Source organism: Anser cygnoides, chromosome 7 (assembly GCF_040182565.1).
Source record: "Anser cygnoides isolate HZ-2024a breed goose chromosome 7, Taihu_goose_T2T_genome, whole genome shotgun sequence".
Classification (NCBI taxonomy): Eukaryota; Metazoa; Chordata; class Aves; order Anseriformes; family Anatidae; genus Anser; species Anser cygnoides.
In genome coordinates this window covers 29,237,521-29,260,331 of record NC_089879.1, presented here as the reverse complement: position 1 = coordinate 29,260,331, position 22,811 = coordinate 29,237,521, and the positions used below count along the sequence as shown (strand labels likewise).

The 22,811-nt window shown below is 34.7% G+C and overlaps 1 protein-coding gene across 7 annotated transcripts in view; it reads right to left on the bottom strand.

Moving 5' to 3' along the window:
• Positions 1-22,811, bottom strand: part of CCSER2 (coiled-coil serine rich protein 2) — a 79,271-nt gene that overhangs the window by 31,786 nt on the left and 24,674 nt on the right. For all 7 annotated transcript variants that reach the window (XM_067000199.1, XM_067000201.1, XM_067000196.1 and 4 more), the window contains 3 exons: positions 13,115-13,205; positions 9,806-9,968; positions 8,933-9,128 (listed from right to left, as the gene is read on the bottom strand). In XM_067000199.1, coding sequence (XP_066856300.1) covers positions 8,933-9,128; positions 9,806-9,968; positions 13,115-13,205 — 450 coding nt within the window. The remainder of the gene's footprint in view (positions 1-8,932; positions 9,129-9,805; positions 9,969-13,114; positions 13,206-22,811) is intronic.

Below are 22,811 nucleotides of genomic sequence, written 5' to 3'. Positions count from 1 at the left end.
CTGACTACACTTCTACTCTCACCCAAATGAGAATTAAGATACTACTAAAATACTACCAAGATACTACTTTAAAAGTAAAATCTTAGTAAAATCCTAGTAAAATCCTAGTACTGACTATGCTTCTACTCTCACCCAAATGAGAACCAAGATACTACCAAGATACTACCAAGATACTACCAAGATACTACCATAGAGTAAAATCCTAGTAAAATCCTAGTAAAATCCTAGTAAAATCCTAGTAAAATCCTAGTAAAATCCTAGTAAAATCCTAGTAAAATCCTAGTAAAATCCTAGTAAAATCCTAGTAAAATCCTAGTACTGACTATGCTTCTACTCTCACCCAAATGAGAACCAAGACACTACCAAGACACTACCAAGACACTACCAAGACACTACCAAGACACTACCAAGACACTACCAAGACACTACCATAAAAGAGCAAAATCCTAGCAAAATCCTAGCAAAATCCTAGCAAAATCCTAGCAAAATCCTAGCAAAATCCTAGCAAAATCCTAGCAAAATCCTAGCAAAATCCTAGCAAAATCCTAGCAAAATCCTAGCAAAATCCTAGCACTGACTACGCTTCTACTCTCACCCAAATGAGAACCAAGATACTACCATAAAAGATTAAAATCCTGGTAAAATCCTGGTAAAATCCTGGTAAAATCCTGGTAAAATCCTGGTACTGACTACGCTTCTACTCTCACCCAAATGAGAACCAAGATACTACCATAAAAGATTAAAATCCTAGTAAAATCCTAGTAAAATCCTAGTAAAATCCTAGTAAAATCCTAGTAAAATCCTAGTAAAATCCTAGTAAAATCCTAGTACTGACTACGCTTCTACTCTCACCCAAATGAGAAACAAGATACTACCGAGATACTACCAAGATACTACCAAAAAAGTAAAATCCTGGTAAAATCCTGGTAAAATCCTGGTACTGACTACGCTTCTACTCTCACCCAAACGAGAACCAAGATACTACCGATATACTACCAAGATACTACCATAAAAGTAAAATCCTAGTAAAATCCTAGTAAAATCCTAGTAAAATCCTAGTAAAATCCTAGTAAAATCCTAGTAAAATCCTAGTAAAATCCTAGTACTGACTACGCTTCTACTCTCACCCAAATGAGAACCAAGATACTACCAAGATACTACCATAAAAGATTAAAATCCTAGTAAAATCCTAGTAAAATCCTAGTAAAATCCTAGTAAAATCCTAGTAAAATCCTAGTAAAATCCTAGTAAAATCCTAGTAAAATCCTAGTAAAATCCTAGTACTGACTACGCTTCTACTCTCACCCAAATGAGAACCAAGATACTACCATAAAAGAGTGTAAAGTCTAAGTAGTGTAAAGTCTAAGTAGTGTAAAGTCTAAGTAGTGTAAAGTCTAAGTAGTGTAAAGTCTAAGTAGTGTAAAGTCTAAGTAGTGTAAAGTCTAAGTAGTGTAAAGTCTAAGTAGTGTAAAGTCTAAGTAGTGTAAAGTCTAAGTAGTGTAAAGTCTAAGTAGTGTAAAGTCTAAGTAGTGTAAAAGTAGTGTAAAGTCTAAGTAGTGTAAAGTCTAAGTAGTGTAAAGTCTAAGTAGTGTAAAGTCTAAGTAGTGTAAAGTCTAAGTAGTGTAAAGTCTAAGTAGTGTAAAGTCTAAGTAGTGTAAAGTCTAAGTAGTGTAAAGTCTAAGTAGTGTAAAGTCTAAGTAGTGTAAAGTCTAAGTAGTGTAAAGTCTAAGTAGTGTAAAGTCTAAGTAGTGTAAAGTCTAAGTAGTGTAAAGTCTAAGTAGTGTAAAGTCTAAGTAGTGTAAAGTCTAAGTAGTGTAAAGTCTAAGTAGTGTAAAGTCTAAGTAGTGTAAAGTCTAAGTAGTGTAAAGTCTAAGTAGTGTAAAGTCTAAGTAGTGTAAAGTCTAAGTAGTGTAAAGTCTAAGTAGTGTAAAGTCTAAGTAGTGTAAAGTCTAAGTAGTGTAAAGTCTAAGTAGTGTAAAGTCTAAGTAGTGTAAAGTCTAAGTAGTGTAAAGTCTAAGTAGTGTAAAGTCTAAGTAGTGTAAAGTCTAAGTAGTGTAAAGTCTAAGTAGTGTAAAGTCTAAGTAGTGTAAAGTCTAAGTAGTGTAAAGTCTAAGTAGTGTAAAGTCTAAGTAGTGTAAAGTCTAAGTAGTGTAAAGTCTAAGTAGTGTAAAGTCTAAGTAGTGTAAAGTCTAAGTAGTGTAAAGTCTAAGTAGTGTAAAGTCTAAGTAGTGTAAAGTCTAAGTAGTGTAAAGTCTAAGTAGTGTAAAGTCTAAGTAGTGTAAAGTCTAAGTAGTGTAAAGTCTAAGTAGTGTAAAGTCTAAGTAGTGTAAAGTCTAAAGTCTAAAGTAAGTAGTGTAAAGTCTAAGTAGTGTAAAGTCTAAGTAGTGTAAAGTCTAAGTAGTGTAAAGTCTAAGTAGTGTAAAGTCTAAGTAGTGTAAAGTCTAAGTAGTGTAAAGTCTAAGTAGTGTAAAGTCTAAGTAGTGTAAAGTCTAAGTAGTGTAAAGTCTAAGTAGTGTAAAGTCTAAGTAGTGTAAAGTCTAAGTAGTGTAAAGTCTAAGTAGTGTAAAGTCTAAGTAGTGTAAAGTCTAAGTAGTGTAAAGTCTAAGTAGTGTAAAGTCTAGTAGTGTAAAGTCTAAGTAGTGTAAAGTCTAAGTAGTGTAAAGTCTAAGTAGTGTAAAGTCTAAGTAGTGTAAAGTCTAAGTAGTGTAAAGTCTAAGTAGTGTAAAGTCTAAGTAGTGTAAAGTCTAAGTAGTGTAAAGTCTAAGTAGTGTAAAGTCTAAGTAGTGTAAAGTCTAAGTAGTGTAAAGTCTAAGTAGTGTAAAGTCTAAGTAGTGTAAAGTCTAAGTAGTGTAAAGTCTAAGTAGTGTAAAGTCTAAGTAGTGTAAAGTCTAAGTAGTGTAAAGTCTAAGTAGTGTAAAGTCTAAGTAGTGTAAAGTCTAAGTAGTGTAAAGTCTAAGTAGTGTAAAGTCTAAGTAGTGTAAAGTCTAAGTAGTGTAAAGTCTAAGTAGTGTAAAGTCTAAGTAGTGTAAAGTCTAAGTAGTGTAAAGTCTAAGTAGTGTAAAGTCTAAGTAGTGTAAAGTCTAAGTAGTGTAAAGTCTAAGTAGTGTAAAGTCTAAGTAGTGTAAAGTCTAAGTAGTGTAAAGTCTAAGTAGTGTAAAGTCTAAGTAGTGTAAAGTCTAAGTAGTGTAAAGTCTAAGTAGTGTAAAGTCTAAGTAGTGTAAAGTCTAAGTAGTGTAAAGTCTAAGTAGTGTAAAGTCTAAGTAGTGTAAAGTCTAAGTAGTGTAAAGTCTAAGTAGTGTAAAGTCTAAGTAGTGTAAAGTCTAAGTAGTGTAAAGTCTAAGTAGTGTAAAGTCTAAGTAGTGTAAAGTCTAAGTAGTGTAAAGTCTAAGTAGTGTAAAGTCTAAGTAGTGTAAAGTCTAAGTAGTGTAAAGTCTAAGTAGTGTAAAGTCTAAGTAGTGTAAAGTCTAAGTAGTGTAAAGTCTAAGTAGTGTAAAGTCTAAGTAGTGTAAAGTCTAAGTAGTGTAAAGTCTAAGTAGTGTAAAGTCTAAGTAGTGTAAAGTCTAAGTAGTGTAAAGTCTAAGTAGTGTAAAGTCTAAGTAGTGTAAAGTCTAAGTAGTGTAAAGTCTAAGTAGTGTAAAGTCTAAGTAGTGTAAAGTCTAAGTAGTGTAAAGTCTAAGTAGTGTAAAGTCTAAGTAGTGTAAAGTCTAAGTAGTGTAAAGTCTAAGTAGTGTAAAGTCTAAGTAGTGTAAAGTCTAAGTAGTGTAAAGTCTAAGTAGTGTAAAGTCTAAGTAGTGTAAAGTCTAAGTAGTGTAAAGTCTAAGTAGTGTAAAGTCTAAGTAGTGTAAAGTCTAAGTAGTGTAAAGTCTAAGTAGTGTAAAGTCTAAGTAGTGTAAAGTCTAAGTAGTGTAAAGTCTAAGTAGTGTAAAGTCTAAGTAGTGTAAAGTCTAAGTAGTGTAAAGTCTAAGTAGTGTAAAGTCTAAGTAGTGTAAAGTCTAAGTAGTGTAAAGTCTAAGTAGTGTAAAGTCTAAGTAGTGTAAAGTCTAAGTAGTGTAAAGTCTAAGTAGTGTAAAGTCTAAGTAGTGTAAAGTCTAAGTAGTGTAAAGTCTAAGTAGTGTAAAGTCTAAGTAGTGTAAAGTCTAAGTAGTGTAAAGTCTAAGTAGTGTAAAGTCTAAGTAGTGTAAAGTCTAAGTAGTGTAAAGTCTAAGTAGTGTAAAGTCTAAGTAGTGTAAAGTCTAAGTAGTGTAAAGTCTAAGTAGTGTAAAGTCTAAGTAGTGTAAAGTCTAAGTAGTGTAAAGTCTAAGTAGTGTAAAGTCTAAGTAGTGTAAAGTCTAAGTAGTGTAAAGTCTAAGTAGTGTAAAGTCTAAGTAGTGTAAAGTCTAAGTAGTGTAAAGTCTAAGTAGTGTAAAGTCTAAGTAGTGTAAAGTCTAAGTAGTGTAAAGTCTAAGTAGTGTAAAGTCTAAGTAGTGTAAAGTCTAAGTAGTGTAAAGTCTAAGTAGTGTAAAGTCTAAGTAGTGTAAAGTCTAAGTAGTGTAAAGTCTAAGTAGTGTAAAGTCTAAGTAGTGTAAAGTCTAAGTAGTGTAAAGTCTAAGTAGTGTAAAGTCTAAGTAGTGTAAAGTCTAAGTAGTGTAAAGTCTAAGTAGTGTAAAGTCTAAGTAGTGTAAAGTCTAAGTAGTGTAAAGTCTAAGTAGTGTAAAGTCTAAGTAGTGTAAAGTCTAAGTAGTGTAAAGTCTAAGTAGTGTAAAGTCTAAGTAGTGTAAAGTCTAAGTAGTGTAAAGTCTAAGTAGTGTAAAGTCTAAGTAGTGTAAAGTCTAAGTAGTGTAAAGTCTAAGTAGTGTAAAGTCTAAGTAGTGTAAAGTCTAAGTAGTGTAAAGTCTAAGTAGTGTAAAGTCTAAGTAGTGTAAAGTCTAAGTAGTGTAAAGTCTAAGTAGTGTAAAGTCTAAGTAGTGTAAAGTCTAAGTAGTGTAAAGTCTAAGTAGTGTAAAGTCTAAGTAGTGTAAAGTCTAAGTAGTGTAAAGTCTAAGTAGTGTAAAGTCTAAGTAGTGTAAAGTCTAAGTAGTGTAAAGTCTAAGTAGTGTAAAGTCTAAGTAGTGTAAAGTCTAAGTAGTGTAAAGTCTAAGTAGTGTAAAGTCTAAGTAGTGTAAAGTCTAAGTAGTGTAAAGTCTAAGTAGTGTAAAGTCTAAGTAGTGTAAAGTCTAAGTAGTGTAAAGTCTAAGTAGTGTAAAGTCTAAGTAGTGTAAAGTCTAAGTAGTGTAAAGTCTAAGTAGTGTAAAGTCTAAGTAGTGTAAAGTCTAAGTAGTGTAAAGTCTAAGTAGTGTAAAGTCTAAGTAGTGTAAAGTCTAAGTAGTGTAAAGTCTAAGTAGTGTAAAGTCTAAGTAGTGTAAAGTCTAAGTAGTGTAAAGTCTAAGTAGTGTAAAGTCTAAGTAGTGTAAAGTCTAAGTAGTGTAAAGTCTAAGTAGTGTAAAGTCTAAGTAGTGTAAAGTCTAAGTAGTGTAAAGTCTAAGTAGTGTAAAGTCTAAGTAGTGTAAAGTCTAAGTAGTGTAAAGTCTAAGTAGTGTAAAGTCTAAGTAGTGTAAAGTCTAAGTAGTGTAAAGTCTAAGTAGTGTAAAGTCTAAGTAGTGTAAAGTCTAAGTAGTGTAAAGTCTAAGTAGTGTAAAGTCTAAGTAGTGTAAAGTCTAAGTAGTGTAAAGTCTAAGTAGTGTAAAGTCTAAGTAGTGTAAAGTCTAAGTAGTGTAAAGTCTAAGTAGTGTAAAGTCTAAGTAGTGTAAAGTCTAAGTAGTGTAAAGTCTAAGTAGTGTAAAGTCTAAGTAGTGTAAAGTCTAAGTAGTGTAAAGTCTAAGTAGTGTAAAGTCTAAGTAGTGTAAAGTCTAAGTAGTGTAAAGTCTAAGTAGTGTAAAGTCTAAGTAGTGTAAAGTCTAAGTAGTGTAAAGTCTAAGTAGTGTAAAGTCTAAGTAGTGTAAAGTCTAAGTAGTGTAAAGTCTAAGTAGTGTAAAGTCTAAGTAGTGTAAAGTCTAAGTAGTGTAAAGTCTAAGTAGTGTAAAGTCTAAGTAGTGTAAAGTCTAAGTAGTGTAAAGTCTAAGTAGTGTAAAGTCTAAGTAGTGTAAAGTCTAAGTAGTGTAAAGTCTAAGTAGTGTAAAGTCTAAGTAGTGTAAAGTCTAAGTAGTGTAAAGTCTAAGTAGTGTAAAGTCTAAGTAGTGTAAAGTCTAAGTAGTGTAAAGTCTAAGTAGTGTAAAGTCTAAGTAGTGTAAAGTCTAAGTAGTGTAAAGTCTAAGTAGTGTAAAGTCTAAGTAGTGTAAAGTCTAAGTAGTGTAAAGTCTAAGTAGTGTAAAGTCTAAGTAGTGTAAAGTCTAAGTAGTGTAAAGTCTAAGTAGTGTAAAGTCTAAGTAGTGTAAAGTCTAAGTAGTGTAAAGTCTAAGTAGTGTAAAGTCTAAGTAGTGTAAAGTCTAAGTAGTGTAAAGTCTAAGTAGTGTAAAGTCTAAGTAGTGTAAAGTCTAAGTAGTGTAAAGTCTAAGTAGTGTAAAGTCTAAGTAGTGTAAAGTCTAAGTAGTGTAAAGTCTAAGTAGTGTAAAGTCTAAGTAGTGTAAAGTCTAAGTAGTGTAAAGTCTAAGTAGTGTAAAGTCTAAGTAGTGTAAAGTCTAAGTAGTGTAAAGTCTAAGTAGTGTAAAGTCTAAGTAGTGTAAAGTCTAAGTAGTGTAAAGTCTAAGTAGTGTAAAGTCTAAGTAGTGTAAAGTCTAAGTAGTGTAAAGTCTAAGTAGTGTAAAGTCTAAGTAGTGTAAAGTCTAAGTAGTGTAAAGTCTAAGTAGTGTAAAGTCTAAGTAGTGTAAAGTCTAAGTAGTGTAAAGTCTAAGTAGTGTAAAGTCTAAGTAGTGTAAAGTCTAAGTAGTGTAAAGTCTAAGTAGTGTAAAGTCTAAGTAGTGTAAAGTCTAAGTAGTGTAAAGTCTAAGTAGTGTAAAGTCTAAGTAGTGTAAAGTCTAAGTAGTGTAAAGTCTAAGTAGTGTAAAGTCTAAGTAGTGTAAAGTCTAAGTAGTGTAAAGTCTAAGTAGTGTAAAGTCTAAGTAGTGTAAAGTCTAAGTAGTGTAAAGTCTAAGTAGTGTAAAGTCTAAGTAGTGTAAAGTCTAAGTAGTGTAAAGTCTAAGTAGTGTAAAGTCTAAGTAGTGTAAAGTCTAAGTAGTGTAAAGTCTAAGTAGTGTAAAGTCTAAGTAGTGTAAAGTCTAAGTAGTGTAAAGTCTAAGTAGTGTAAAGTCTAAGTAGTGTAAAGTCTATTTACACATTTAAATATACTTACACATATATTTCATTAATATTTTAATATACATTAAAAATATATCTCACCTATATAAATATACGTGAAGCAAAGACAAAACTTTTGCTTCCTTTACTAAAACTAGTGTTTGAAAGGAGCTCTCACTCCGCATCTTGCTTTTTCTCATATTTTAAGAAGCAGCCTGTCATATGAGCCTGACTGAGATCAAGCCCTAGTTCAGTGTTGAGACTGCTAAAGTTCATGTAATGTTTTCAAAGTTGTATTTGTTATTCTTAATCAAGCAAAAATGCAAAATTTTTATTCATTGCTGTTATTACAAAACAAATCAAGCTTTTAACTAGAAAAGCAACTAATTTTAAAGAACATACACCTTAGGAGCAGCTACTTGTCTCTTCTGTAACTTTTTTTTTTAAACAAGGCTTGAGGCAAGGCTCATGTTTTATCACTTTCCAGACAAGTCTGACTATTATAAACTAGGGCAAGATTTAAAATACCACATTCTGCAAGGCCACATGCTATTTGGCTATAGCTTGCACACCTTTACACAATGAGCTACAAGTATACAGATCATTTGTCTAGTTGTTTAATTGCCCTTGTGTCAAAAGCATTAAGAGTTCTGGCCAAGAAGTTCCCTGTTATCTCATGCACTAATCACTCGCTCAAGGCTGTTGGGAGGCACAGTTTATGCAGCCTACTAGGCTTTAAGAACACATCCTCCCTCTCTGACACTTTGTACAATAGTATTTCTGATTTTGTCAGTGGAAAAACATCTCCAGTGTTCTGTTACCATAGGAAGCAAATATTCACATTTCTGAAAGGCAGAGTCATATCCTTCAATTAACCTCGAGACTGATTTGCTTTTTGTTTTGTTGTGCTTTGTCTTAGTGTCTTACTTTTAAGGCACAAAGTTGTTACCATTATATTATGCTGTTAGGAAGCAACAACAATAAACCTAATATTAAAGAAAACATCACGCACACTTTTACATGCTAATCTGTAAATGCATCTAAAGAGGAGGTCCTATAGATTTCTATTTATTTAAAGACAAAGGAATTTTTGCAGCTGAAATCTTACACTTTTGCAGAATGATCCAGCAGTTTATCAACTCCAACAATTTGCCAATTTTTGAGGTTAAATTGAAAAAGCCTCCTTAAAAGCTTATGACAATACACTGGAAAGGTTAAGTTTTAGTACTTCCAGTAGAGATGACCTAGCAGGATTTGCTAAGCTTCTTGCTGAAACACTGAGAAATGAGGAAAGGGAGGGAAAAGGTTGTTTTTGTAGGGTTTTGTTTGTTTGTTTGTTTTAAAAGGAAGAAGCTATAGCCATTGACTTGCTGAATGCAAGTTTGTTCAATGTGATAGATTTTTATTTATTCATTACTCCTAGCCTTCTAGGACTTTATTAAATAAAAGCCTGTCATCACATCCACTGATTTAATTTACCATTATTTCCACGGAGGAGTAGAATACTAATGCATAATGTTTTCGCATTCACTAAAGTGCTGAAAAGGCAGAAAATTACTATTTTACATAGCAATAAGAAGTGCACTCTTAAACACTAAATCAATGCATGAAGAAAATGAAAACCGTTTAATAAGGCCAGATGACAAACCAACTGAGACAACTCTCCAACATACTTTTTAGCTTTTGTTCCATTTAAACAGCTTACCTGGTGTAGTAATCTTTTCAATTTCAATAACTGAGTTTTCACAGCTGTACAGTCTTGGACCATGTGCCTAAGTGTCATTTCATCAAGCATCACAGTATTCTCCGGTAAGCCCACCAGCTGTCTAGGAGCCTGGTAACAATTTGGTGCCCCATAGCTTTCAAAGTGACCAACAGGAGACTCTAGGTAGCTTGATCCCCTGATTAAAAAAAAAGTATACATATATGTATCTACATGCATACGCACACACAGGGATGACAAACTAGAGCTAAGCAGCATTTAGTAAAATAAATTGTTATGTAACATAGCCTGTATTTACATACTGTGGTATACAGAGGAAAATAAATCAGAAAATGCCAGTGCTATTTCACTTTCCTTCCCACTTCCACAAATCCACAGACCAACATCTACAGTACCCTAAATCAGTTTGCTCATCATAATTTCTATAAACTCAGTCATGCAAGCTACAGCCTATACAAACTACAAGATTACATGTATTTTAAAAACAAATTGGTAAGGAAAAAAACTGCAAATTTAAAACATGCAAGTAATAAGACTTTACTATTTCCCCATGGAATACATACGCTAACTTAAGCAAGCCATTTATAGTATCCTATAAAGACAACTAATAAATCTCAACATTTCCAAGTAAGTTCCAGCTCAAGGCAAAACACTTGTATTTTAATTAAAAACCCACGACAAAATAGTTTTACAAAGAAATCATTACAAATCTGAGGGATGCTCCCATTCAGACATGCTATTCAATAACATACAACTATTCTGCAAATGTCTTATACTCAGTATCACTTGATACCTTTGATACAAAAGATTTCTCATCATAGTATTTTAATGGGGGTAAAGGCAGCAAGTCTTTACCTGTTCAAATCATTTTTGCCATGAATATAGTGCTCAGTATGGCCAAGATGATAGTGATCTTGTGTATTCCATCGTTGTTGTGGTGCTCTTTTCCAGAATTCTTCCTGATGTTGTCTAGCATTTCTGTCTTGTCTATCATAACGGCTCATATTTTCACATTCCTCTACAGAGTGTAAAGTAAAAATAAAAAATTTGTTCCCAAGACCTTGTAATACAATATTTACTACGTGCTGGTGCTGATAATGGATGCAATGTAAAATCTGTTTGTTTTTTTAAACAGCCAAAAAAAAGCAAGCATTTTTAGAAGAATCCAGCAGACTGCTGTAATGAACTCAGGTTTTTACTAGCATATATAACTTGTTACAAGAATAAAAGTAATCTGCAGCAGAAACTACAGAGTTGAGCCTTAACAATATTTCAGATCTAAGAAGAAAATCACTTGGAGGAGACAGGTCTATAGGGAAGGAAAACAAAATAAAAGTAACATGTTCTTCTCTTTCTTAGTATATTCAGGATTTTAAGAAGTTAGAACAAAACACAAACACAAAGACGGTATTTTAGAAAAATGCCAGAATTTCATTACAAAAAAGACTAGTTTCAGTACTTAAATTACATATCTCTCTCACTCTAGTCATCTGTCTTGTGATCAAACTTGAAACAATTTTAATCTTTATTTTCCTGGACAAAAAGCATGACTTAAGCAAACGAAATCTCTTTAAAACACTAACTTCTGTAAAGCAAAGCAGATTCCACAAACTTCTGAAGCAAACAAATGCTATATTTGGCAACAGCTTGTAAACCACTAGAAACAAAGCCAAAACAACTGCTACCCGTGCAGTCAGACACAGTGAAAAAGTCCTAAACTGCTATTCTGCCATTGCCCCGTCTCCTTCACTTACCCAACCAGCTTTTCCTCACATTGTCAGCCTTTTGCTAGAAGAAAAAATCTACACAAGAGTACATTGTTTTATTCGGCTGCCTACTCAGACATAGCTGCGCATGAGACGCTCATAAACAGGCCTTCCTTCCTGCTGAGCTCCCAGCCTGCGTGTTGGTGGGAAGGCAGCCCAGTTTTACCCTGTGATTTAAGGCTGCCATCCTCACTCACTGCATACTTGTTGAACTAGAACTGCTGCTATAAATAGTGTCCAAGCGGCATCCTCCACTCCAAAACGAAACAAGGAGAGTTTCCGTGGACCTGGGAAAGTCTTAAAAGGCTGACATCAGTGAAGCTGCACACAAGCATGGAAATAAGGTTGGCAAAAAGTGCTGCTAGGTGTTATAATACTCACTCATATCTCCAATTCCATTTTTAATCAACTAGTTCAATAACCGAATATTTATGTAAGAAAATAACTTGTACAGCAAAAATAACAAAAGATTTGTTTTCCTTTAGAGGCATATTTCTACAGCTCACACTGCATGACATTTCAAACGGGTCAGCTCAAAATAAGCCCTCAGTAAGTTCGTTGGTAGTTATGATACACATCTTTGGAAAACAAATTGAGACACTGAATGAAAACCATATGGATATTAGCAAAGAACAAACTTCACTTGTGGTTAGTCATGTTTGCTTAAGGGAAAGCATGAGATGACGTCTGAATTCCTCTTTTCGGAGCCTATTCTGAAATCACTGAATTTTTATCAGAGAAGTGATTATAGCAGAGATACCCAATTCGTTCCACATTAATTTTATATGGAAACCTACTTCAAAAAAATGCCTAGAACAGTAGTAATTATCTGAAATCTATCCCAAACACCAATAGTTTCTCCACTTGAACCACCAGCTTAAACAGCACAGATTGCTGCAGTCACAAGACATATTCCAGCTATGTGAACACTACAGATACTTGCTGTAGCAGTGTGAGTACAGATTATATTGATGCAATTCAGAAAACAGTGAAGTAAACACAATATTTCACCCACAGTCAGATTAAATAGCAAGCTAACTTTTTTGCGAAGCAAACATTCACCTTTAAAATGCACATATTTTGAACATTTTTAAAATTAGTTTGAAATGAAGTTACTGATGCAGATACGCCGCATGCTTTTTAAACAAAAAAATTAAAAAAAATTGATCTATCCCTTAAAATTGTTTCTTAGTTTTTCCAACTGGATAACAATTACCATTATTGAAAGAATGCTTAGTGCGTAACCACGAGCACTGTGAGTTATCATATATGCTTGGTTTGTTATTCATTCCAGAAAATCAAAAAGAAACTTAAATGTCTGGGTTGAAAAGTTGACTACTAGCACAGCAGTAATAGTCATCAATAAGCACCTTTCACACGAGTACTTTGGAAAAATTACTGAGATTTAAAAGGTTAAGTATTGCACTTTATATGTGCCACTGCTATTGTAGGTGGCAGACTATTTATTTTACTGTTAATTTGGCTTCATAGCTAACATACCTGTAGGAGTCTTCATCTGAAGAACTCAAATGTACTGTCAAAGCAACTGAATTACCCCATACTTCAGCAGGTAGCTGAACAGTACACAAAACAGGCAAAGCTTTTTTCTTTCAGTGCCTGTTTGGACAGGGTAGGACACTACTGTGGTCCACATCCAACATTCCTGTTCATCTGAAGATATTGTCACAGTCAGTGACAACTGGTATAAGCTGGAGTGACCAAAACCAAATGCCTCGAAGGAGGCTAGGATTTGAAGAAGTGTGGCATTAATTTGCCTGACCCAGTTAATTCTGGTCTAAATTTGTATTGTGTTAGTGGCATCTGTCTTCCCCATGAAAAGGTTGACAGCATTCTCACAGACAACAAGAGTGCATGAAAAACTCCTCAAAATATTGCATCTTAAGACTTAATGCTGCTGTTACCCTAAAGCGTATAAAATATCTTAGGAGATAATTTTTCTTGAGATGGTTGTCATTTTGTAGAAGAAAGAATTATGCTGTCAAAGCTGAAAATATCATTCCAGCAACATATTTCAGCAACATACTTCAGCTATATTTGAAAATGAAACTGAAGTACTAACTTCAAAGTTCAAAGCTTATTGTACACACAGTTTAAGCCTATTGTACACACAGTTTAAAGAAACAGTCTGCAACAATGTTTGTTTAGTTTGGGTCGGTTTTGCCTTTTTTTTTTTAATAAAAAGGCAGTAAATTTCTAACTTTAGAATTCAAGTGTAGGAGTTGTATTAATTTCTACATTTTAGAAAAGAAAGTTACCTAAATAAAAACCAATTGAAAGTGTGCATCTTATTAAAGCAGAAGTTAGAACAAAGAAATCCAAAAATATCTTAAACCCATAATGCAGTCTCACAGTAAGACTGCTTGGCTACTTTACTAACCTTTGTCATGAGGTGGGTCCTCAGGTAGGTCCACATCGAGCATAAGATCATCATCTTCAAGATCACATGAATCGAGATTATTCAAGATATCCTACAAGAAAGAAAATGGCAGATGGAGCTGTTTTCATATCTCATTTATTCCAATACCATAAAGAAGTTGATTGCAAAGCTTTGTTACATGTCTTCTGTATACATATCCGATGTTGTCAGCAGACTCCTCTCTTTTGAGAGAAGATCAGCCTTACCTGAGACTGTCTACACAAACTAACAACCCTCCTACTGATCTGGTATAGTAACAGATGGATGGATTTAAACAATTTTCTGCTTTGTACCTATGGAATGCTCCCAAGATTTTCTTATTTATTAATATTCTGCCTGCACTGTAAAACTAAATTATTTTGCTTACTTAAGATTCAAATACAAGTTTGTGAGGAGAATATGTTGAATCACCTTGTTTCAGCTCTCATGTCACACTGATCAGAAGATCATCATGTCATTGAAATGAAAGGGGTGGGTTAGGGAACCTATAGTATCTTGGTTTAAACCTTATCTTAAACCACAGTAGAGTGTTCCAACTCGTTTACATGTTATCTTTATGAAAGGCTTAAAGATTGACTTTAATCACTTTTTCTGAACTAATTATTTAGAATAGCAAGAAGAAGAACAGGGAAGATTATTTTCTAAGCGAATTATTGAGCAGAACTGTACCTTCACGTTTTCCAAGGTAAACACATTGCCATCACCAAAGACTTGTTTTCTACACCTATTTGTGATATGGATGGAAATCTCTTTCTTGTATACTGTTACAAGGGAATAACTCTTTTAAAACTAGTAAGAACAACCATTTACAGTCTGGAAAAGTTACAGATTTTCTCAGGCATCGGCACATCCATCTTACGCTAAGAGACAAAAACTCAATGCAAGCTATAATTGATTAACTTCATTGACACATTTTATTCTACTGAATCTTTCAGGGGAAAGTCACCACTTTATACCTTTGACTCCTTTTCACTAAATGTAAATGTCTAGACACCATTTTCAGATTCAGATTTACTTCGTTGCTGTATTTCAGTATAAATAATAACCGAAGCCAGACTTAGGACAAATATTGCCCCTCTAAAATAAAGGAATACAGCAGCCTCTCCGTTCTTTTTATGTTCCCAAAGGCACCTAGTACTTCAGAAAAAAAACAAGAATCTTAACTGTTTAGCGAGCTGAGAAATAGTACCTGATCGTGCTTCTGGCTTTTAAGCACGTTTTAGTGTGGAACAGAAGGAAGGGAACACCTATATCCCTTAACATGTTTTGTCAGCCAGAGACTGGAATAGTCCCAAGGTTTTGACAAGAACTTACAGCTTCCAGCAGCTTTTTCAGCCAACAAAATTTAAAATATGTAATTATCAGTACCAAGCACCGCTGCCTTTTGTCTTTAAAAAATGTGCTATATATAAAGCTGTTTCTAAAGTTACAAACAAAACATCATGTTGTGTAAGTATGATAACACAAAAATACAGTAACATTAGTACCAATACTCCATTCAAAAAATTAGTCAGGTATATTAAAGGAAAACAACTGCAGTGACAGCAAAGTCAACTGACAGTGAAAGAGACAGAAATTAACTAACCTCTCTTCCTTTAAGAACACCAACAGTACAAAAAAAAACTTGAGAGGTCAAGGCTGCAGAATATTCTGTTGGAGTAGCCAGATGCTGCTAGCAACATGCTGCTGGAAAGCTATATGTCAGACAAAATGCAGTACTTGATTAGAGAACACAGCCTCTTTCACTTGATTGTTCAAAGATAGATAGATAAACTTATTAATACTAAGTGATCATAATACAAAGCAGGTCTAAGGAAATTGTTAATGGTCACACAGCTCTAAAGCTCTTGATCTCTATTTTCTGAAATCCCACAAATAGAAGTGATAGCTTTAAGGCCTAGGATTAGATTCAGACACTTCACGTCTGCTTCTTTTCCAAGAACAGTACTGCAGATTTTTCTTAGCTTCAGCAGCTACATCTAAAGATGATTCACAGGACCAGTACTGAAAACTATTAAGGTAGTGTTTTGCTAATTTCTTCTCACTGGGTATTAAAGATATCAGTAAATACTTAACTGTATACTAGTACACAGACTATCAATACACTGCAAAACTGTATTCAATTGCAAAGCTATCCCTTTGCTAGCTAATGTTAGATTTGCTTTGTCAGAGGCGTCAGAAACAAATAACATTGACAAGCATCGCTAAACTGTTGACCCAACTGTTCTTCTGCAGTACTCCTGTAGTGTTCACAAAGTACTCCTCTATTTCATCACAAATGGTGGAAAGAGCTAAGGATATTTTAAATTTTTTTTCATTACAGAACAATAAACATTCTCCATTTCTGCAGGGAAATGCATTTCTTGACGTTGGAAAGAGGATATGAAACAAAAATTTAACATTCACTTCACAAAACATGAGCAATATCAAGGGACGGTGGAATAGTTCCACCTCTTTTTGTTATATTCTAGAAGTCCTACCTGAATAATATTGCTTACATATGTCATCCTAAGTATTTACAGAAAAAGAACAGAAGAAAAGCACAGAATATCAGGACACTGAATAATAAATTACTAGACTGAATAATAAATTACTAGAGAAAAGCTTTCACAAATTGAAAGTAATTTAAATAAAATGCAGATTTACCATTCAGGGGAACAGACTGCAGATGTTTACTTATTTTTATATCCATTAATTTACATTTTTCCAGGAACTCCAATGTTTTTAAGCAACGTGTATTTTTTAAGCAATTTTGCAAAATGTAGGTGTTTGAGAGGCAAATTCAGTCTGTTAGTTGACAAATTGCTTCTATGCCATGTTTTGATCTTCAGAATCATTATGAAGCACTATTTTCCCCTACTGTGGGAACCTTAATGAACATGACAAATTAGTTGAGCAGTGGCCACAAATGCTTAAGAAAGTTGAAAACATTGCCATTACCATGCAAATGCATTTTAAAGTACAATAACAAAACAGTATGTCAGAGTGTTAACTAATAAACCCAGATAAGCCACTTTGCTATCCCTGTATCAGAGCTTCAGAAGTCTAATGATGTCAGAAAAGGTCAGCATTTGAGATGCCAAACATACTTTTCTGTCAACAGCACATTTCGTTGTTTCCCTAATTATACATTCCTGAACCACACTGATGCAACTCCAAGCTAGAAAACAAAATCTGACTATGAAGTCTTTGCAATATCTGGACCCCACGTGAATTCTCTTCAACATTTCCTACTGTTATCTAGGTAGAAAAAATAACAGGAAATGAACTGTTATTAATGTCTTCTTGAAATAGTTACAAGATAACCTTCAGGTTTCGTCAGCAAGTTCGTACATATAAACCTGCATTTACAGACTTCAGTTATTCTTACTGCTGTATAATGAATTTAACTACGAGGCAGTAACGTTGTTAAGAAGAATGCTTAACAGCTACTATCATCAAGTTCTGCCTTGAACAGGATGTAGAATTTCTCCAAACTACACCAGCTACAACCCTATAGATTATTATATGTTTTAGCAATTATTAAGAGATTATTAAGGGAATAATCCTACTTGGTTTGTATCATTGAGAAGAATAATGTATATAGAAGGTGGATAGCAGTTGGTCAAAAGAGGCAATTCTCCTGCTATATTTAGCGTTGGTGCAGCCTCACCTGGAATACTGCGCACAGTTCTGGGCTCCACAATATAAACAGGACGTTAAGGTCCTTGAAAGCATCCAGAGGAGGGCAAAGCTAGTAAAAGGGCTAGAGGGCATCTCCTGTGAGGAGAGGCCAGGCAATCAGGTTGTCTAGCCTGGAGAAAAGGAGGCTGAGCGGTGACCTTGTTGCTCTCTGCAACTACCTGAGGACAGGAAGGGGAGAGGGACGCACTCCTCTTTTCTCCCTGGTATCCAGTGACAGGACACACGGGAATGGTTCAAAGCTGTGCCAGGGGAGGCTCAGACTGGACATCAGGAAAAACTTTTATGAGAGTTTAGTTAGACACCAGAACAGGCTGCCCAGAGAGGTGGTTGCTGCCCCATGCCTATCAGCGTTCAATATGCTGTAACTTTTGGTGAGCCCCGAAGTGGTCAGGCAGTTGGTCTCTGACCTTTGGAGGTCCCTTCCCACTGAACTATCCTTTTTATTATTTTTTAATTTCACAAGACTAGATTCTCAAGATGTTACAACCTATAAAGACATACAAATTGCGTAAATTAAAAGTCCTCTGAACAAAATTCTACAGAACCCTCAAAATACTAGAGTTACTGTTATATGTCTTTTGAGTAATTAGTGTAAGAAAAACATTTTAAAAAATTTCACATGCAGGACACCAACTAAGTCTTACAAAAAAAACCTAGCACCTGTTAGCATTACAACATACTTTGCTGTAAACTTCAAAAAAGCAGCTTGCCAAAGTCCCTAAATCATTTAAAGCAGACAGGTGTGCTTGTCACATTCCACAAAAGAAAGAAAAGTCAGATACCCTGGTCAGATGTCAACTTCATTGTTTTTCTACTACCAAAGAGAGACTATTTAAATAGAAACATTGGTGTCTGTGTTAGCAGAACAGTGAAGCCACAATACGGGTTTTAACACGAGTCTGATCCTGTAGCAATGGATACATTACTACAAATTCAGTAATACTGATTTTGCTTCATATCACACAGGAGAAAACAGTAATCAAAGTTCTCAAAAAACATACTCTTGAAACAACAGATGATATAGAGTGACTCTGGGATAGGAAACTAAATTTCCAGTATAATGTATAAGGCTCTAAGAAGTAGGTAACAGTTTCAAGTCAGTTATTCATTTAATTCATCCAGAAATGGGAGTCTTCACATTTGCAGCATCAAAATAGAACAATCCTCATATGCAGAGATGATCCAACATGCACTTCAGAATCAGATCAGAATCATCTAGGTTGGAAGAGACCTCCAAGATCACCGAGTCCAACCTCTGACCTAACACTAACAAGTCCTCCACTAAACCATATCACTGAGCTCTACATCTAAACGTCTTTTCTAATGCACAACAGGACCCTTCAAAACAGGACTACAGCAGTGCCTCGTACCAGCATTTTTCTCTTTTGTAACAAAATCAGTTTCAGAAATTCCCCATCCTACCACTTACCAATGAAAAGACACAGCTCTTGAGATCTTTTTTTTCCACAAAAAAAAGATAGAATAGCTGAACAGATATTGTAACTTTTGTCACAAATTTCCTCAAGAGCAACAGGCTTAAGAATGACCAAGCAAGCAAAGCTTCTACTTGATTACTTCTGAAGTTAAGAAAAACATCACAATACAGCTGTGATACATCTCAGCAGCCCAACAGCATGGTGAAGTTGTACTGCCGTACAAAGCAACAAAGATGGGGCTGCCTGAGAAGCCAGCTACAAGATACCTAGCTTATAGAATTTACTGGGAAAAGGTATTCAAAAGAGCATGGAGATTACAAAAACAAGTAGAAAATAATTCACAGGAAGCTAGTTCCAGACAACAGAAAAGCACCACAAAATAAGAGACAGTTTACAAACTACCATTTTGTGAAGAGAAACCTGGCTATACCTCCTCAGAGCATACCTGCCCTCCAGCTGAATGTGGCCTATTGCTTTTATTTGTACAAACAGAAGGGTTTGGCTGTGATGTAGCAGATGTGCAAATAGCAAAATTTAGTTTTAGCTCCAAAAACCTTAACAGAGAGGGCAAACTAAAGCCTTTGCAATCATTCCTCCAATTTGAATTCTTGTTGACAGCAAGCATCACTAAAAAAAGTGAAAAGTATTCTTTCCCTCAGACAAAAAATATATACTAGATTTTCTTTTACATATAATACATCAGTTTTTCTAACATTACTTATTCATTATATGCAATAATGTATACGAATATATATACATTTTTTTTAAAAAAAATACATCAGTAATCCTGCCAGTATGCCAGAGAGAATGGCTAGAATTCCGCAGGATACCAAAAACAGGGTAGGAAAGCAGCTGTTCTAAATGTTGTATACCGCAAGTCGTATTAGGGATAATTAAGCCCAACATCCAAACAAGCGTTTCATCATTTTGTTCATGCTCCGTAAAGGAGCGTTGCCAAGACAACAAATGCAACAGGACCTTTGTTCTGAATACCCAGGACATTTTAACTATTGGATATTAGTCTTAAATAATGATGTATTCCTCTTTGAAAACATTTTTATAAGGGCATTGTATGTTCTATCTAGGTTTACAAAACGCAGATAGGAAATAATTATTAGGTTAAGTTACTATCCACTATCTCTTAAAGAGCAGCTAGGCTCGCTGCTTAATTATTTTAATTATATGCTAGAACATGTAAAAAAATGAAGTTCAAGAGCACAAAGGGAAAGAAAAAGAAAACCTGAAATATTAACTGTTCTGTTGAGATTTTACCAATTCATAAGCAATAGCACCAACCAAACATGCAGCACAAGTCCCACAGCCACAAAAAGCATTCCTTTACTGCCATCTAGCCTCCAGTAAAGAATCTACAAAAACACACCAGGAGGAAAAAACAGTCTGACCATCTTTCTGCAGAATTTCAACAACATTTAAGAATGTTTTGTAATTCCAGTTTTGGTTTGAGTTACTTTAGAGCACAGTAACAGAAAGACATCAACATTAAGTGTAATTAACATAGGCAATATCAGGTCCTTTCTACTCATTGCTTCTGTTTCCAGAAAAGTCTACCAATATCAGAAGTTCAGCATTACTTCTGCAGTTAATGTACAAATAATGGACCACTTTACATTAAAAAGCAATATGTATTCTTTGCTTATACGCTTAAATGACAAAAATCACTACGAATGATGATGTTCTCTCCACTGACTTACACTCATATTAAAACTGTGAGGTTCAGCCTACATGAGTATAGTGAGCAGAAGACCTTGAGAATTAGGAGAAACTACAATTTAAGTAGTTTGTTACCTCAGGACTTCCAGGTTACCAGACATCTTGTGTGATGGGTCTACTGCTCATTTCTAGAGATCAGTAAAGACAAACCAATATTCTTCAGCTCCCCAAATGCTTTTAAACACGGTTTTACTGCCTCTTCTTAGGCAAAAGCATCAGCAGTGAATTTGAAAAACAAATAACATGAAATACCAAGAACAATCCAGTTTAATTTTGAAATTCAGTTATAATAGAAGAGCTATTTAAAAGTAACTTCAGGCCTCAAACAACTCCCAGTTGAGAATGAAATCAAAACAATCAGAACTTAGAACATGGGCAGGGTAGCTACCAGGAGATCAATTAAGTTTCTTCTGTTTTAGTTTTTAGTTTTTTGGTTTTTTTTTTTAGTTTTAGTTATGCCCTAGCTAGACTTTTTGTGTAAACTGAATATGACTTTTTACACAGCATTTACGTATTCTTATACAGGCTACTTAATACAGTTCTTTCTAATTAAAAAAAAAAGAACAAAAACCTCATATATTTTTATTAAACCTATTTTGACCAATCCTTAAATGAACTATGCATCCTGTCTTTAGAACTGTGGAGACAGTCAGACTGGAAATGAGTGCGCACATTTCATCCAGAGATCAGATTTGTGCATACTACAAACATAATTGACCCTAATATGTAGAAGATACTGCCCTTCCTTGAAGTTTCTGATGGTTTGCAACTGAAAGTAAGTCACGAGAAGATTCAACACCAGTGTTCTTATAACTTACTAGGACACAGCTTCAGGTAAAAAAAAAAAAAGGAGGAAACTGTGTGCCAATCTATATGTTTTCGATCAAGTTATCTGTCAAGTGTTCAGAAACCCAGTTAGATTCCTCTCAATTCATTTTGCATACTCTTAAATGATTTTCTTGTTTACGCTGACAAAAAACACCAAAACTACACTGAAATCAAGACTCTACTGTTCTCTCTGAGCACATGCCTACCTGTTTCAAGATCTCCTAGGAGTAATGAAAACAATGTGTGTTACTTGAAAAAAACATAGCAATACAATTAACTGAAGCACACTAGAGTACTTCTGAAGTTCTGTTATAAAAAACGATGCCAGTTGGTAGAATAAAGAAAAACATCAAAAAGGAATTGCTATAAACTAACTAAAAATACAACACTGTATATGCAGCTGCAAACTCATACTGGAAACCTCACTTTAAGCTCATGAATTAAGAGAAGTACCCATTTCTACCAGTATTTCTTATTATATTGCACTTAACACTGCTGCTGTCTCTCCCTACCATACAAAATCAAAGCTGTCATTAATGGCCACCACAAATGAAATACAGGAGCACAAGAAAAGTTGCCTTCCTTGATTTTACCAACCAAAACAGCATGAGAAGATTTACTGTGTCAATTCTGAATCATACAGCTCTCAAAGGCATATATACCTTTGTATCCAAAAGGAAAAAAAGGTAATTTGCCATTAAAGCTTGTTCACAAAATGTCATACCTCTCAAAGCAACACCACAAGAGATTTGTGCACTGTAATACAGTCATATAACCTCTTAATAATATTTGACAGCAGGGACATGCACATCACCGAAGACACAGACAGAAATGCCATCTCAGTAAGTAGTGCAGTTTCTCACTACCTCCCATTGCTGTAACAATTAAGCTCTAAAGCTGAAGACTGGAGTGGTGGTGGGAGGGCAGAGAGCAGCTATTTTCTCTCAGAAGGCAGCACCTCTGAAGTCAGTCCCTACTTGCATGACATTTATCTACGCCACAAGCAGAAAACTGTCAGCAAACCCGCCTGAAAAAGTGGGCAAGGATCACTGCTAGCAGAACATACTGAAACAAGCAGGTACTCTTAATTCTGTAAGAAGACAAAACTATTACCGACAATTTTACACAGCACTTGCACAGTTTACTAAAAGCTTAACTGGGGACACATTGATCAAGGATGCTTTCACCCTGATTTACTATGTCCAGAGGCACTATCTTTTCAAACTGAAACTAAATGCAAAAAAGAGGTAACACTTATCTAGCCTTTCTGAATCTTCTGAAATCAGAAAGCTGTCCGCTTGAGTCTTCTCCAAATATAATTTTTTAGGCATAACTAAAAGTAGTTGGTTTTTTTGTTGTTGTTGCTTTGGTTCTTGTCTTTTGGGGTGGATGAGCTGTCAGAAATTGGCAATATGAACAAAAATGCCAGAGATTTCTGTACTTGTAGAAAAATGAAAGCAATTATATCAATCTAATTAAAGTTATAAAGTTAGAACATCGCACTCCAAGAGAATCCTCAGTTCCACAAGAGTTCAGAACTCAGACATTACCTCTGCTTAAGGTGGTGAGGTTAACAGCAACACCAGCTTCACATTTGTGACACACAAACACATGCCAGTGAAAAATACCTTCCCAGGCTGACATTTGTATGATATTCCAATCCCAGATTCACTGTGTTTCTGAGCAGGAAGTCTGAAACACTATGCATTTAAGTAAAATTACTGAAGCTCTTTCATAACGACACTCTAAGCAGAAATGCCAGCTTATCAAGGCAAGGTATTTCTAAGAAACCCTTTTCTATCAGAAGTAAAATTCAGACAGCGTTTGCCATTATCTAAAACACATAAGTAAAAGCCAAAATCTCATAAAAGACTTCCCAGGCTACTCCAATGTCTCTTGTCAAAAAAAAAAAATATCTTGACCTAGAAACCCAACAACAGTCATGCTTTTGGGTAAAGCAGTATTAAAGACCAATGGAT